General features: G+C 34.3%; 1 protein-coding gene across 2 annotated transcripts; it reads left to right on the top strand.

The window, feature by feature from the left end:
• Nucleotides 1–5,808, top strand: LOC129309877 (probable LRR receptor-like serine/threonine-protein kinase At2g23950). Of its 2 annotated transcripts, none has more exons than XM_054951628.1 (11): nt 1–814; nt 913–1,045; nt 1,146–1,211; nt 1,636–1,779; nt 2,135–2,206; nt 2,379–2,438; nt 2,586–2,686; nt 2,774–2,905; nt 2,985–3,329; nt 3,778–4,157; nt 4,829–5,808. In XM_054951628.1, exons 1-11 carry the CDS (start codon nt 727–729, stop codon nt 5,231–5,233), a joined length of 1,926 nt encoding a protein of 641 aa, XP_054807603.1. In that variant the 5' UTR covers nt 1–726; the 3' UTR covers nt 5,234–5,808. The 2 variants fall into 2 exon arrangements, with proteins under 2 accessions (XP_054807603.1, XP_054807602.1); XM_054951627.1 differs by having other exon boundaries at nt 1,146–1,217.
• The last annotated feature ends 11,021 nt before the right edge of the window (nt 5,809–16,829 follow it).

Below are 16,829 nucleotides of genomic sequence, written 5' to 3'. Positions count from 1 at the left end.
ATGAGGATGCAGGACTGAGTAGGGTATCAGAGGAAAGAATAGCATTCTGGGGTGCGCATCAGAGTAGTGTATAGTCTTTTAGGCTATCACAAATCAATATAGATGCAGATGCAGTGCAAGCAAAATGCTCCACTCTTGTGGATTATCAGGTTATGATGGACGTTTTGATTCTCGTGGGCTTTTCTTCGATCCTCCACTTGTCTCTGTTCTGGCATCAAGCAAGGAGAAGAGCAGATGAAAAAATGGAGGGGGGGGGGGAGGTGGTCATGGGAGAAGCAGTGAGTGCGTGAGTGAGTCCAACAGGTACGTCTCTTTCTGACTACCCACTCGCTCAGTCACGTCTCTCTCTCTTAAATTCTGCGCACAAAGTCACCCACACTAGCCATCTCTGACAACTCGTATCACCCACCTGATTCGCTTAGTTTTTCTTTTGTTTTCTTTTCCTCCCTACCTTTATGCTTATATATATATATATATCTATCTGTGTGCGTGTGTGTGAAATTCTCTCGCGCAAATTAATGAAAAAAACAAAGCTGTGGTGGTGACTGGAAAAGGCTGTTTGAGAGGTCCAAGAGAACAAAAGAGAGTAGCGGGCTGTAAAAACCAGGGAACCCTGCTTTAGGAGGAAAACCGAGCTCGTACTTTGAATTTTTGTTATAGCCTGTGTGTATGAGCCCTGCTTTAGCGGTTGTGTGAGATTATGCCCACCACCTTTGTTCCTTAATTATGGCTTTCAATTCGGTCGTTCTGCTTCTTCTCTTCTTCCTCTCCTGCGCTGGACTTTGTTTCTCTTCCGAGCCTCGCAACCACGAAGGTATGCTTGATTTGCTCTCTCTCTCTCTCTCTCCCCCCGCCCCCTCTATGCTTTGTGCTTAACTTCTCATGTTCGGTGTTCAATTATTTACTTTGCAGTGGAGGCTTTGATGAGCATAAAGAATGCTCTGACTGACCCGCATGGAGTTTTAAGCAACTGGGATGAGTACTCTGTGGACCCTTGCAGTTGGGCTATGATCACATGTTCTCCTGATTCCCTTGTCATAGGCCTGTGAGTTCTAGTTCTTCTTCTTCTCGTCCATCTCCGTTATTGTTTTCCCTGCATTTGGTTTCTTTGACTGTTAAAATTACCATATTTCTGGGTTTTGCAGGGGAGCTCCTAGCCAATCTCTTTCAGGAACTCTATCAGGAGCAATCGCAAATCTGACAAATCTTCGGCAAGTGTGAGGAACATGGAATTTTTTCTTCCACACACACACACACACACACACACACACAAGCACGCGCGAATTGTTTGGAGACTCAACTTCTGCCATGGGTCTTGGTTTGTTCCTTTTTACTCTCCTTGTGGTCTGGGGAGATAAAATTTTGGGTTGTGAATTTTAATTGTCGTCGTGCCTTTCTGAACCATAGTTTCCCTCCATTATTTCGTTTATTGGTCTTGTTCTGGTTTCTTTTCCATTTCTACAACCATTTGCCACGTGTTAGACGCGAAGTTCTCACTTCTCAGGTCCCTATCATCACTGAGAAATCATGGCATGATTTTTGTTGCTTACAGATTATTGAAACCCATTTTTGTCCACTCTGTTTCTCTCTGGCATCCATTTTTTAATTTTCTTTTGATTTGTCGGTTGATTCTAGTTTACTGCAGAACAACAATATCTCCGGCAAAATCCCACAGGAGCTTGGTAACCTTGCAAAGCTTCAGACTCTTGATCTTTCCAATAATCGATTCTCTGGGCCCATTCCAGTGTCTTTGAGTTGGTTGAATAATCTCCAGTACCTGTGAGTAATTTTCAATCTCGTTCTTTATTAACCTCTGCCAGGAAAGTGCGGGAAAATAATTTAAAATGAGTTTTATTCTTGGTAAAAGTTTATATGTAAACCAGGTTACCAACAATTAAATGATATTTGTAGCTGTTTACTTAGAAGAGATAATACTATCATTTCTGTGTGTAACTTTATTGTTTCTAACGCATCATTTGCTGCTGAATTTATTATCAAAGTTTTTTTTTTTTTCTGGTGAAGAGTTTGTCCTCGTGTATTTGAGCAGAAATGGATTGAATATACTTTGATGGTTGATTTTCGCTTCACGTGTTCTAATGTAATGCTTTGTTTTCTTCGTCCAAAACGAGAGTAGGAGGCTGAACAACAACAGTCTGTCTGGGCCATTTCCTGTATCACTGTCCAAAATCCCACAGCTTTCTTTCTTGTGAGTATGGGCTTCTCAGTTATTCTGTCACAACTTGTTTGTTTACATTCTCACGTCCAAATGTCTTGGAAATCCAATCAACTTGCCTCTCGCTGAATTCTTCCCAGTTTGTGGATATTTTTCGTCTTGTGCTTTTGTCGAGACGCTGATATGATAGTCCTGTTTCATATAGGGACTTGTCTTACAACAATCTCAGCGGACCATTACCCAAGTCTCCGGCCAGAACATTCAAGTATGTTGTCTCTTTCATTTCCTTTCTCCTGTATTCTCACTTTCTGATGCCTGTAAGATTGTTGTTCTATTATTTAATTTTAATTTAAAAATTTAATTATTTCCATTTGACCTGAGCTTTTGTTATGGTTCACTGTTATTCATGCAGCGTTATTGGAAACCCCTTAATTTGTGGAAGCAGTTCTACTGAAGGCTGCTATAGATCAGCAACCCTCACACCTGTTCCTTTCACTCTAATATTGTCACGAGGTAACTTTTTTGTATCTTAATTTTTTACATTCCCTTTTATTAGCTTGCACCATGGCTTCATGATCTATATAAACTTCCTTTTTGTAGGAAATCACAAGTCCGAGAAGCTTGCAATTGCACTTGGGGTCAGTCTCAGCTTTGCTAGCATCATACTTGTGTCTTTTGGGATCTTTTGGTACAGGAAGAGACGGCAGAGCAAAGCCATTCTGTACCTCAATGGTAAGTAAAACTTGAACAGTAGTCCTATATTGTATGGTTAAGGAACTGTAATAATAGTTGTATGTTGGTTTTATTGCAGATTATCAAGAAGCGGGACTTGTTAGCTTGGGAAATCTCAAAAATTTTACTTTCAGAGAGCTCCAACATGCAACAGACAATTTCAGCTCCAGGAACATACTTGGAGCAGGAGGTTTTGGCAATGTTTATCGGGGGAGGCTTGGAGATGGGACAATGGTGGCAGTGAAAAGGCTGCATGATGTATGTGGAATTGCTGGTGAATCACAGTTTCAAACAGAACTGGAGATGATCAGCTTGGCAGTTCACCGTAATTTACTTCGCTTGATAGGATTTTGTGCCATTCCTAATGAAAAGCTTCTGGTTTACCCTTATATGTCTAACGGTAGTGTGGCTTCCAGGCTCAGAGGTTGGTACTGTTTCCTTCGCAAAACTGGTTTTTCTTATTTAGATTGTTTGATCATATGTTGACCTCTGGTGTTTGCCAGTTTTCTGTTATAAGGTGTTAAACTGCATCTTAATCTTCTTTGTTATAGTTTCTCTTCATGACGGGCTGAATCTATCTTCGTATTTCTCCATTTAGACCAACATTTTGTCATCAAACATTTTTCTATTTCTATATCTTTGACCTGACTACTTCTTGATACTCTGGGTCAGTCGGTTTCAAATATTGGTTGATTTCAAAGATAATTTGTGTACCGCTTGTAATTGACAACAATGTTAGAAACCAGTTCTAAGGAGTAACGTGTGGAAAGTTATTTCTTATAGAACCTCACCAGCCTCATGTTGTTTGCCTTCAATATTCTGTTTATTACGAGACATTCTTCAGCAACCGACTTGTAATGCATAACTTGCAGGCAAACCTTCTTTGGACTGGAACACAAGAAAGAGGATTGCCATTGGAGCTGCTAGAGGTCTTCTGTATCTTCATGAACAATGCGATCCGAAGATAATACACAGAGATGTAAAGGCTGCTAATGTGCTTCTAGATGACTATTTTGAGGCTGTTGTTGGTGATTTTGGGCTTGCAAAGCTCCTTGACCATGCTGACTCTCATGTCACAACTGCTGTCCGTGGCACTGTTGGCCACATTGCACCAGAATATCTTTCCACTGGCCAATCTTCTGAGAAAACTGATGTATTTGGATTTGGCATTCTCTTGTTGGAGCTTATAACTGGAATGACAGCCCTTGAGTTTGGGAAAACAGTTAATCAAAAGGGTGCTATCCTAGAGTGGGTAAGTTTGTTCTGCAACCCGAAGCTATTGATTTAATTACATTATTTGGCCTTTTTTACAAGAATAATCAATATCCTGTATGATAATAATTTTGTTGCTCCCTTTGTTTCATGTTTCTATCTGAACGGGTTACAACTTGTAGATTTGAATTAGAATGATTTTACGAAGCAAGCAGATATCTTGGACTGATATCATGTCTTGACTTGCAAAGCTTCATGTCACTTGTGATTTTCTACATTCCTTGATGTTCCTCATGTTACACTCAATAATTTTTAACTCTTGAAACGTTGCTTTTTTCATTTTGTTATGACTCAACGTAAAATTTGTCAAAATTTGTTAGTACATTAGGCTATAGAATTCTGCTTCAAGGAATTCGAAATTTGTTTGATATTCAAAGCAATGCTCTTTTCCCTTGTAAAAGTTCGTTAAGCATACACCTGTTGGTTCGTTTTTCTGTCAGATACAAAGTCAAATGACTAAACTGTGGTGATTTTGCTTGGATCTAATATTTGTGAGATGCTAACATATCAATATATCATAATTAATTATAGATCATTGCCTTTGTGAAAGCTGTGTAGTTGAGGAAGGTTACATGCCAGTTTGTGTTCCTTGAAATTGATATTCAATATTGAGACTGGAGATCAATGTTGTCTGCATGTCTTGTGACACAGGTCAAGAAAATACAACAAGAAAAGAAACTTGAAGTATTGGTGGACAAAGAGTTAGGTAGTCACTATGACTGGATAGAGGTGGGGGAAATGTTACAAGTAGCTTTACTCTGCACTCAATATTTGCCGGCCCACCGCCCTAAAATGTCTGAAGTGGTCCGGATGCTCGAAGGCGATGGCCTTGCTGAGAAATGGGCAGCATCACATAATCATGGTAGCCTTAGCATGAGCTCCTTTCACAGCAACAGTAGCAACAGCTCATCATTCCGCCCGACCACCAACCCATCAAATTCAAAACACCATGACAATGTTCATGATCGTTCCTACATGTTTGGCATGGCCGTGGATGACGACGACGACGGACGTTCTTTGGATTCCGATGCCATGGAACTCTCTGGTCCAAGATGATACTTTTTTTCAGGACATAATCAATATTCTGAGAGGATATATCATCTTTTTTTTTTTTTTGCCTGTGATATAATGATGTGTGTGCATACATATTTGGTATGAAATATGATCATCTGGGGTTTGTGCTATAATTGTAAATAGTAGCAGTACTTGTTCATGCTTCTGTACAAACAAGAAAGAGTGGAAGGAAGCGCACCATTGGATTCTTTGTTCTCAATTCTGAACCAGGAGAGTTGACTGTAGAAGGACTCGAGTTTTTGTTGTTCAGCTCGAAGTATGAGTGAAGCTTGTCAGTCTGGGTTTTAGCCGTTAGATGTCATTTTCAATCTCATGCTTTTGCAGGGTCACGCGCCACTTTTCTCACCTCTCTTTTTCTTCTTTTCTCTTAAATTTTAGCTCACTTTCTGATGGAAGCGGGAGAAAAACGTGAAGATGTATGCAAATTTTCTTCCAAAGTTTGCTGTCCAGTACATGATTTCCAATTTTGTATGCGATTTTTGTTCTAGTTTCCTTCCTTAAGTTCTTTGTATCACCTTCAAATTCATAATGGAAAATTAAATCCCTTTGGAATAAAATGTTCTTAAATGAACTTGTCATTGAACCTGTTAAAATATTAATAATGAAATGGTTAATAATTTAAATTATAGTTTAATCATAATTAAATTGGGTATAAATAAATAAATAAATAAATTATTTTATTAAATGGGTTAGAGACACTTGTTTAACGGCATGTTGATCTGGATTTTTGTACTATGCTTTCTCTCTACCCTTTTCGGCCGTGTATTTATTAGCATATTCTGGTTTTGTTCTGTCTCGGTATAGCTTCCTTGGTGAGTTGGCGGACCGGTAAAGTTAAGATGTAATGTTGATGAAAAGAATGAAAGTGACATAGGAAAATAGTTGTTGGCACATTCTGTATGATTAATCGACAAAAATATATTCCCTTCATTTTAAAGTATAAATTTTTTTAACTAATGTTAGTTTAAAATATAAATAACTTAATATTTATAATTTTTTATTTTATTTTTTGTATTTATCAATATGAATTCTCGTGCTTATAAATTTATGACTTTTTTTCATTCATTATAAATTGGAATTAAAAGTTGAAAAGAAAAAAAAATATTTTTATGAGAATAAAGATAGATTTTGTAGGTATGTGAATTTTTATTAAAAGCTGCTTATATTTTAAATTAGAAGGGTTATTTATCAGTAAGATAATCACACTTTATATCCGAAATTCTAAACTATCAATTAAGACTTTGTATATTGGTATAAAAAAATTGAGGCCTTTGTAGGAACTGTTTTTAACTAAGCAATTTTTTCATGTTCCTTATTTTTTTCATTTTTAATTTGCATACATTGTTTTTCAAATTACATTTGTTTTATTTTTAAGTTGAAAAATTAATTCCAATTGAGATTTCTAAAATTTCTAACGGATTTTTCTAAATTATGTATGTACAGGGAGCATTTTTTAATTGGTTTTAATTTTTTTTTAAAATGTCAGTACAGAACCAAAATCTTGTTATTTTTCTTATTTTATCACAAAGGGTTATTGCCCCTAATAAATCAAATATAGATGGTGGCTCAATTGTATATTGTTATTTTTTAATCGTTATACTGTCGTCAACCGCAAAGATGGCAACCACCACTGCCACCATTATGATAGTGACCACGACCACGACCATCACCACACCAACAATTGTGAGTATTATTCTGGGAATACATCTAACTAATATTTATGAAATTTCAGGAAGGCATAAATATTATAGATGGGGAAAAATAAACTTGATGTTGACTCAAGCATATTTAAAACATTGTAGAGGGACAATGAATTATTTTATTGGCAGAATGGAATATCTCAGTATTTACTTAAAACATTATGATTTCAGAAACTTACATTTATTGGGGATAAAAAAAAAACAGAGAGAATTGGACTTTATTTTGCGTTGAGCGGCACTAGAGAACAATTTGTATCCAATTTCATCGGAGCCATTTTCCTGAATTTAAAGAGAGTTTGCACGAGCTTTTTTTATTTAAATATTTATATATTTGTCTTGTTGGTGTAACATCCTCAAATTTACAAATCGATTTTTCACAAATTATTAATTCAATAAATCATTTTTTTGAACCCTTATCATACCCTTATCATGGTAGAAAAATTTCTATCATGATACATCCAAGATAATATACTATAAGTCTTAAAATATTTCAAAAAAAGCAATTAGAACTATGAGGGATAGACATAATCCTCATGACATGATATTCAAATCAGATCATAAAACAAGAGGGACAGACATAATCCTCTTGGTTATATAAATACTTTTAATATAAAGGATTAGAGTTTACATGCTACAAATAAGATATGTCCTAAGTTGGCACAAGATACATTGTATAATTCAAATTAAGAGGCAATGTAAAAGATGGTGTCTCATACACCAAAGTTATGCCTCTGGTGCTTTCTTGGCCGGACTCTCTCCTATAAAAATATTAACCACGGGGAATGAGACTTAAAAGTCCCAGTAACCAAAAATTAATATGTAATGATACATGTGGATATAACTAATCATGCGATTACTAAGTGGGCACACAAAAATATTTAATCGAAAAATATTTCCAAACAAACCGACCAAGTATTTAATTACATGACTACACCTTATATCCTCCTTTCGCCATGCTCGGACGTCAAATCACCAGGCCAAAGGTAAGCGACACGCCACTCATTGGGTCCAATGAGGGCTTACCACATGGTAATAATTAACTGAATAGAAATTTCCATTAACACCATACATTAAAATACCCTGACAAGTCATGCATCATTCAAATATCCAAACAGGAATATATCCGAACAATAATATCTCATCATGATAAATAAAAATAAAATTTTGACCCACTTGGCAATAATTTCAAACAAGTATGTAACAGTATTTATTTTCAATAATTCATAGTTTTTTCAAACAACAAGTCAACACATAACCATTCACAAACACACTCATCGCAACACATTAATAATGGTTACCTTATGTCTTGAATAACAAGTTCCCCTTCACAACTCCTTTTTCACCACTATCTTTGTCAATATAATCTACATAATTTTTTCACAATACTATATATTAATTTTACATTAAAATAAATAACTCTAATTTAAAGAGTTAAAAAGTCTTAGATCTATAATCCATATTAACACTAATTTAAGATTTATGCCTCATTTAACTTTCTAAATTCTTTTCTAAAATTCTCGTACCCTAATAAACTATTTTTTTAATCCTCAAATCACTTCTAGTATCACAATTTCATCCTTCTATATTTTAAAAATTCGTCCAAAAATAAATTAAAAATTTTAAAATTATCCTGAAGCCTCAAATCACCTTTCTATAACCTCAAAAATACCTATTTATACTTAAATAAATATTTAATAGTTAGAGGTTCATCCCTACATCACAGATTCCACATAAATTCAACCATATAGATCTATATTTTAACTCAAAAATTCTTAAACATGAGTTTCAACCTCAAGAAAATATTCTATAATATTTATTATATCCCTAAGAGTTTTAACCTATATTTTTAATCAATCATATCATCAGATTAACTATCCTATAAAAAAATTCTAATCAGAATATTTACTCTATCCTACAAAATAATCATATCACTAGAAAGCTAATATTATTTAGAAAATAACTATAAAATTAATTTTGTAATTAAATAAATTTTTAAATGCTAATCTAAACAGGAAAGTTAGAACATACCTGAAGAAAAAGAAAATAACCCTCCCTTGCGAGAAAACGTCGAGCAACGTGAGAGGAAGAGAGAAAAATAATATAAAAATAGGATTGTGGGTCCCAAAATTATATTAAAAAAACTATAGGTCTAAATTTAATTATTCAAACCTTTGAGCCATAAGTTGTAATTTCCTCTAAATTGTATCTTAGCCTCTCATGCTTCATAATGCACACACCCCCTCCTTTTTATACATGAAAGCACCTCGTCTCTTTCCTCATCTAACCAATGTAGGATTTAGAAACAACAACCTTCCACCCCCTTTTTTTATTCCTTCTACCTTCTCTTTTTTTTTAACACACATAAAAAAATTATTTATGTATTATATCTTAACTAAATATTGCTTATGTGGTTTTAAATTTAAATTTTTAAATTCATAATTAAATACCTAACCATAATATTATTTCTAAATAACCTCAAATAATATAAATTCCTATTATTATCATTTTTTTTTCAAAACCTAAATTCTACACTTTCTTTATTAAATAAAAATCAGGATGTTACAGTTGGGTTACCCAATAACATCCTAAAAATTTAACCCTTAATTAATTAAGCTAATTGAGGGTAATTAATTAAATTACATTGATATATGGATAGAGAATAGTTAGAGAGGACTAATAGGTCTAAAGGATTGTGGTTGTAGCTTAAGGATCAAGGGTGCAGAGTAAAGTTGGGCTATTTGGGCTCTGAAGAGGGGGAGAACTTAGAATCACCTTTGCTGTACCATGCATCGTAGCATACAATACTTGCGCTGCAGCTCATGGTTGGATTTTAAAATGAGTGCAGCTGCATTAGTTAAAAAAAAAAGAAAAAGGGAGGAAACGAAGAGCACGCACCCAGCTTTGCTAGGGCTCAAGATTTCAAACTTTTGAAGACATTTTGAAATTTCCAAACACTAAAGGTAAATATCCTATGTCTATTCTCTTCTCCCCCTTTCATTTTTCTTAAGTTTGAGCTAGGGTTTGCTTGGAAAGATGATTTTCGATTCATAAAGGGTATAGGTTCAAACCAATTGACTTAAATAGAGTTAATGAAAGTTGTGTTTATCTAAACCTAATAATCATGATTTTTTTACAAGTGTTTAGTTGGTGGGGGCCATTAATGGCCGAAAAGGAGCCATTAATGAGGTTATTGGAGAAGTTTAAATATTATTAATGAAGGTTTGATAGCTTGATGATGCTAATGTGAGCTAAAGAAAGCTAAAACACTCTATGGGTATGCTTGTATGTGAGCAAATAGAATTTTGGGAGTTAAAAGTGTAGAGTTAGGGAGTTGAAACTTCATTAATGGTAGTATTAATGATTATTGATATGATTAATTGCAAATTAATCACTAATTGGCACTACTTGAGTTTAAAAAGAGCTTTGAAAGTGATTGTATTGAGGGGTAAACTTTTGATCTCTCAAAAGGTTTGAGATAACAAAGAAAAATCTTACTTTTGCTCTTGCATGTTAATTAATTATTTAGTTTTATAAACTATTGTTGGATTATGTGATATTATTTTTGCGTAAGTGTGGCATGAAATATTTGAAAATCAAATGTCATGATTTATGAGATGTTGAAGGGGTAAATATGTGAGAATATGAAAATGAAGTTATTGTAATGATATAAACCCATTTTAAATCAAAACTTTTATTTTGTCCTATGTAATATGTCATGGTTGTGAATTGGTGAGTTATATGTAGAAAATTGCAAGTGATTGAAGAGTTGTATGCAAAGTTGTGTTGCGAGAATGAATGATGACTTATGATATGATGAAAATGATGATGATATATTGTATGTTAGTTACGATGATTAGATGCATGATATGAGTTAAGCATTTGTGTATTGCATGATCAATTGTGGTGTGAGTTTGCCTAGATTAAAATCCATATAATATGGCTGCCATTTGAAGCTCAATGGCTTGCCTTTATATTATTATTGTCCCACTTGTTCTATGATAGATTGTCCTACTTGTTTAATGACAAAGCTAGTTTAGGGGTACAATACCTTAAAACGTGAGATTTGGGGTAAATTAATTGTGACCCACAAGTAAGTGTAGTAACCTTGGTCAGGTAGCTCCTTACAAGTGGAAGGCTTAAGTAGTCTAACTATATGGGCAAATCCCTTAGAATAGCCCACAGTTTGATATTGATGGTATTATGATGATATAATGCTAGCATTGATCATGCATATCATTTCACGACTACATGATTGTTGTTTTTGTGGTTTTGCATAACACTGTCAAGGACACATGGATGTTAGTATTGTGTCCCTAGTGCAATTTGATGTTATTAGCACACATGATCATTAATATCATGAAGCATATAATGTAATCTTACCTAGCCACATGGTTATTAGTTTTATGATCAGGGTTGACACTTAAAGGAATAGTATAAACAAGCAAATGTGTTGTTTGCTACTTGCATTGATATAATTAATTGGCATGCATTAGAATATGTAAGATGTACCTTGATTATTGAGAGGTTGTACTTACCTCCCCTTTTCAATAGTTACAAGGGCTAGCTTGACCTAGAATATGGGAAAAGCACTTGAGGCCTAGGATATTTAATCTTTAATAGTAGGCCACTATTTTGAATTACTATGTGTACTTACAATTGATATTGCCAACTTGAAAATTGCATTCTTTTGTGACTTATTTGCACTATTGTTGTTATTGAAAATTGTATTTTGGGCCCTAAATTGTATTTATGAATAGTTATGATAGTTAGACATGGCCAAAACACTAGTGTAAATATGTTAATAATAATGCAATCAAATGTAAAGGAGTATAATTATAATCCTTATGAAATTGTTTGCCCCTAGTATTTTTAAGATTAAGGGGTTGGGCATTAAAAATGAGTTGTACATGTGATTAGATTGAAGTGTTATGGTGTATTGTATAGGTCCTATTAAGTGTGATCTAGTATTAATTGAAACCTTATAGCACTTGGTAAGGAATTTGGACACCTTATAAGAGTTTTAAAAGTTAAAAAGAAGTGAGTTTGTAAATGGGTATTTAAAATGTCATCTTCGACATTATCAAGCACACAGAACACAAGACATGAACACCATTATGATAACCAGGACTAATCAAATCCCTTATAAATGGTTATTGTAACATCCGAGAAAAATTAAGCATGATTTATTAACATAAGGAGTATGATTAATGAGTTAATGAGGTGCGTGGTCAGAGGGGCCTAATTGGTGTAATTTATTATAACTTCAGCCCTAGAAATGGGTCCAGATCAATGGCGGACCACCCAGGGAAGGAAAGAGGAAGAAAAAGTGAAGGAATGTTTTCTGAGCCACATGTCGCGGTGGAGGGCAATGTGCGTTGCGGCGCACAGTAAAAAATCTAATATATCAGTTTCGTGTTTGTTTGAAAATCAGAGAAGAGGAGAAGAAGAAAATGAAGAGCATGACTTTGGCTCTGTTGAGGCTTATTGTTAGAGCATATTGGTGATAGATTGATGCTCCCAAACACCTAAGGTAAGTGATCCATGTCTTCTTCCTCCTTTGTCTCCCTCATTTATGACGATTTAAGTTAGGGTTGGAGTTGGAAAGCTTATTTTTAGTCCATAGGAGTACAAGTTTGATCCTATTAGTTTAAATGGATATAATAGTAGTGGTTTATGATAGATGAACCCTACATTGATGATTTTATCAAGAGTTTATTAAGTGAAATACTTAATGTCCAAAAATTTATCATTAATGAGGTAGTTGGAGGAGTTTTATGTCCATTAATGGTAGTTTAAAGAGTTGTTAATGGTAATATGCATTAATGAAACCTAACGAACCCATTGGGTCTGGATGGGCAGAAATTTATAGGATTGGTAGAATAAAGAAAATGTGGAATTAATGTTGATAATTCCTTAAGACTGGGATAATGATGATATCCTCATGTTTTGTTTGTAGTGTGATTTAATTTGGCACCATTCAAGCTTGGGAGAAGCTTTAGAAGTATTTTGTGTGAAGGGTAAACTTTTGACTTCTTAAAGGTTTGAGGTAATTGGGAGAAACCTAATCTTTATAGTTGAATGTTAATTGTATTTGTGAAATGTGATTGATGATTTAATTTAATGATGCATATTAACAATGTATTTAACTTGTGAAATGATTTTAGAAAGGAAAACCTTTATCATGCCACTTATTTGTGAATTATGAATTTAATCAAGGCATGTTATTGTGGGTGGAGAATTGTGATGTGTGATGTGTAATGTGTTAAGCATATGGATATGATTGTGAGTATGTGAATTTATACGCCATGAATTGATTGTTTTTGAATGCATATTATGTGTAAAATGTGCATAGTATGATTATTGGTGGGAATTTATCGAGGGAGAGGAGTAGATTAATTTAAATTCACGTGGTACTGGTAGTAATCGTTGGAATCGAGAACTTGCCTTGGCACTGACTGTTGGAATTATGAGGCAACTTTTGTCCTATGATTGATTCAGGATTATCTCACTTGTTCTACGAAGTACTCAAACCTAACTAATCTTTACCAGTTCATGAGGAGGCTAGATTAGGGGTACGACATCCCATAGCTGTTAGTATTGGGGAAAGCCGGATTACATAAGTAAGTGAGTTAACCTTAGCCTGATAGCTCCTCACAAGTGTAAGGCTAGGTTAGTTCATGAAGAACATAGTCATGTTATAGCTACTGATTTCATGTCAAAGATAATAGGAGGGTATAAAGCTGGCATATGATTATGCATATAAATTCGACTACATAGTTGTTAGTATTATGGTCTTGTGTGAGTTTGAGACGTATGGTTAGTATTATTGCGACCCATGTTGTGCTTTGTAAAGTAACATGATTATGTGTGTTTTGGACCCAGTCACAAGGTTGTTAGTTTTATAAACCGTGACCAAGTTCCTCATATGTATTATATGTGTGTTTGCTTATTTGCATCTGTTTACAATTGATATGCAACTATATAGATTAGGTAAAACTTGGTTATTGAGTAGTTATACTCACCCCTCAATTCTCAATATTTTCAAGGCCTAGTTCATCAAATCTGAGTCAAGAAAAACACCCAAAAGCTTAGGATTATAAAGTAATCCTTTTTGTATGCCTTTCTTGTTTTTATGTGTAAATGTTAATACAATTGCCAACTAGGATCACATGTCATTATTTTGTACTACTTGCATTAACTTAGTGTACAACTTATGTATTTTATGCCTTGGGTTAGTGAGTTTTGGTTGTAAATTTATAAATAGGGCCAAACTACTTAAGCAAGTAGAGATGTGTATTTTAAAAGATTTGGAATGAGAATTATGGTTTTGTGCATGATTTTTCTCCCCCTTGTGTTTTTTAAAAATTAGGATTGAGTGGTGATTTTAAGAGATATGTGTTTTTGTTTGGTGATAGTATGTTATACAGGTTTTTTAGAGTTTATTAAGTATGGTCGAATGCTTAGTGTAAGCTTTTGACACTTATGGTTAAGTTGGGACACCAAGGTTGTGTATTTGGTGTGAAAAGTGGTAAAAATGAGTTCAGTGTCAAACTTTTTTTAAAAAAAGAATTTAAGTATGAAACCTATGCCATTATTTAGAGCCAGGAGAAAGCTTTATGTGGACACAAAAATCACCTCAATTGAATGTCAGACAGAGTTTTGGGATGCATCAAAAGTTTGCTCCTTATGTTGTTAAATGACAGCAACTGATACTGTCATATTTGTGCAGTGCCTTGGCGCATGGCATAGAGAAGGATGAGTTGCGGTGCATATGTCTTAATGCCATGACACATGTCACGTTTTTTGCACAAAATGTTGTGTTGAGTTTTAAAAAATATTATTTTGGGTCCCATTTCCTTCCCAAGCTTTCGCACTATTTCCAAATTCTAATTTGAGCATCATAAGTGTTGTTTGAATTTTGAAAGTGAACTTTGGGAATCCCAATTGTATATGATTTGAAAATTTTCTCATTTATGAAATTTTACAACTTTAGTAATTCCTTGAGGGTTAATCCCTTAATTATCTTAATTATTAGAGTTAAGTGTAGTTAAGTAAGGGAGAACTTACAGTTATCATAACACAAGGGTTAGAAAGAAGTTTAAGAAATCAAGATCCCAAGAAAATCCTTTTTGAAAGACGTTTGAGCTCAAACTATAATTTAAAACAAAATACAAAAGATGGTGAAAGCAAGAAAAACAAATAACATCTCAAAACAAGCACTAAAAGAGACAATTTTATCTCCCCTATAGTTGCTCCATCCGTTGCGGCACGCCCACCCTCTACTGTGGTGTGCCTCTGTTGTTATGACAGCACTCTGGGCTTAATCTTTAAAGTGCGTTGATTTGTCATTCGATACTCGATTTGAGCAATTCAAGTGTCCACACATAGTTCTTAGAGCCATCTAGTTATTGACACTGGACTCACATTTAAATACTAAAGCAATTGAATGTTGGACACCTGTACACAAAATGACACATTTTCTATTCAAAACAACAACCAAGATGTCTAAACTTACATACCAAGTGCTAATAATATGAAACAACCTGTTTACATAGTTAAACTACAACTATAACATTCTAAACTCAAATTGGCCATCTAGATGCCCAATTAGCATAAACCCAAAAGGGTACAACAAGTCTTTTAAAGTACATCACTAAGGCCATACAACCATATAATTAATATCAATACAACATTTGCACTAGTATTTCAACTTCTCACAACTATTACGTTATAATTATAATATTCCATGTTGAGATACCTACAATTTACAACAATGTTCATGCAAGTGACTTCAAAATGACATATGGTCCTAAGTTGACATATGCATAATTCATTCATTACAAACTAAAAGAAAGAGAAAGGACTATACAAATACTATTCTCTTAATGCTCAGCAGCACCTTCCTTTCCTTTGTCTTTATTGGAGCCTTCACCTTAAAAATGTGACTACGGGGTGAGTCGAGAACTCAGTAACTAAATAGTCTAATCAAATTACTTGTGTGTAAGAATAGATAGTGAGTATGTGAAGTAGCACATAAAACACATAACAAGTTACATACACATACATATGGCTATAAAATGTTATACATGATTAACATACCGTCTTATACCCTCCTTATATCTTTTGACTAAATCTGTGGGCTGACAACTCAATAAAACCAAATCCATGTGACCGGATTGGCCTAAGCTTACCATTTATAGGAGACAATGTAACATCTCAGTTTTTAATTCCCTGATTTACTAAGCTTAATTAAGATAATTAAGTAAGTTGACATGGTGTGTGGTCAGAAGAGAATAATAAGTGTTTTTAGTTAGAATTTCACGTATAATTTAGGTCCAAAGTAAAATTGGGTCATTTGTGAATTAAAAAGTAGAGAAAACAAGTTGAAAAGCCTCTATGCCACATGCTAGGGCGCGTGCGCTGTAGCGTACAGGGCCACAAGGCAAGAGTTGTCTTTTTATACTATATGCTATGGCACATGGTGACAGGCATCACGATGCATGGTGCAAATTCTATAAAAATAAGTTACGAATTAATGCGAAAAATAGAAGGGAAGAAAAGGGAAACAGAGGAAACTCGCATTTTCTCTGCTAGGGAACGATCTAGGGGAGGATTTGAGAATGTTTGAAGCTTTAAATCATCCAAGGTAAGACTTGTAAACCCTTTTTCTCCCTTTCTCTTTTACTTTCTTAAGGATTTGAGTTAGGGTTTGAATAAGGATGATGATTTCAGTCTATATAAGTTATGGGTCCAAACCTATTGATTCAAATGGAGTTAATTAAAGTTTTTTAGAATATTTAAACCTAGTATTAATGATTTTGGTGGTTGTTAGTTGATGAGTCCCATTAATGTTCGAAAATGGGCATTAAATTTATCAT

Source organism: Prosopis cineraria, unplaced genomic scaffold (assembly GCF_029017545.1).
Source record: "Prosopis cineraria cultivar Desert tree isolate PC_DT_omini unplaced genomic scaffold, ASM2901754v1 PC4, whole genome shotgun sequence".
In the NCBI taxonomy this organism is placed as follows: Eukaryota; Viridiplantae; Streptophyta; class Magnoliopsida; order Fabales; family Fabaceae; genus Prosopis; species Prosopis cineraria.
The sequence above is the reverse complement of the archived record's forward strand: the minus strand, read 5'-3'. Positions and strand labels throughout refer to the sequence as shown.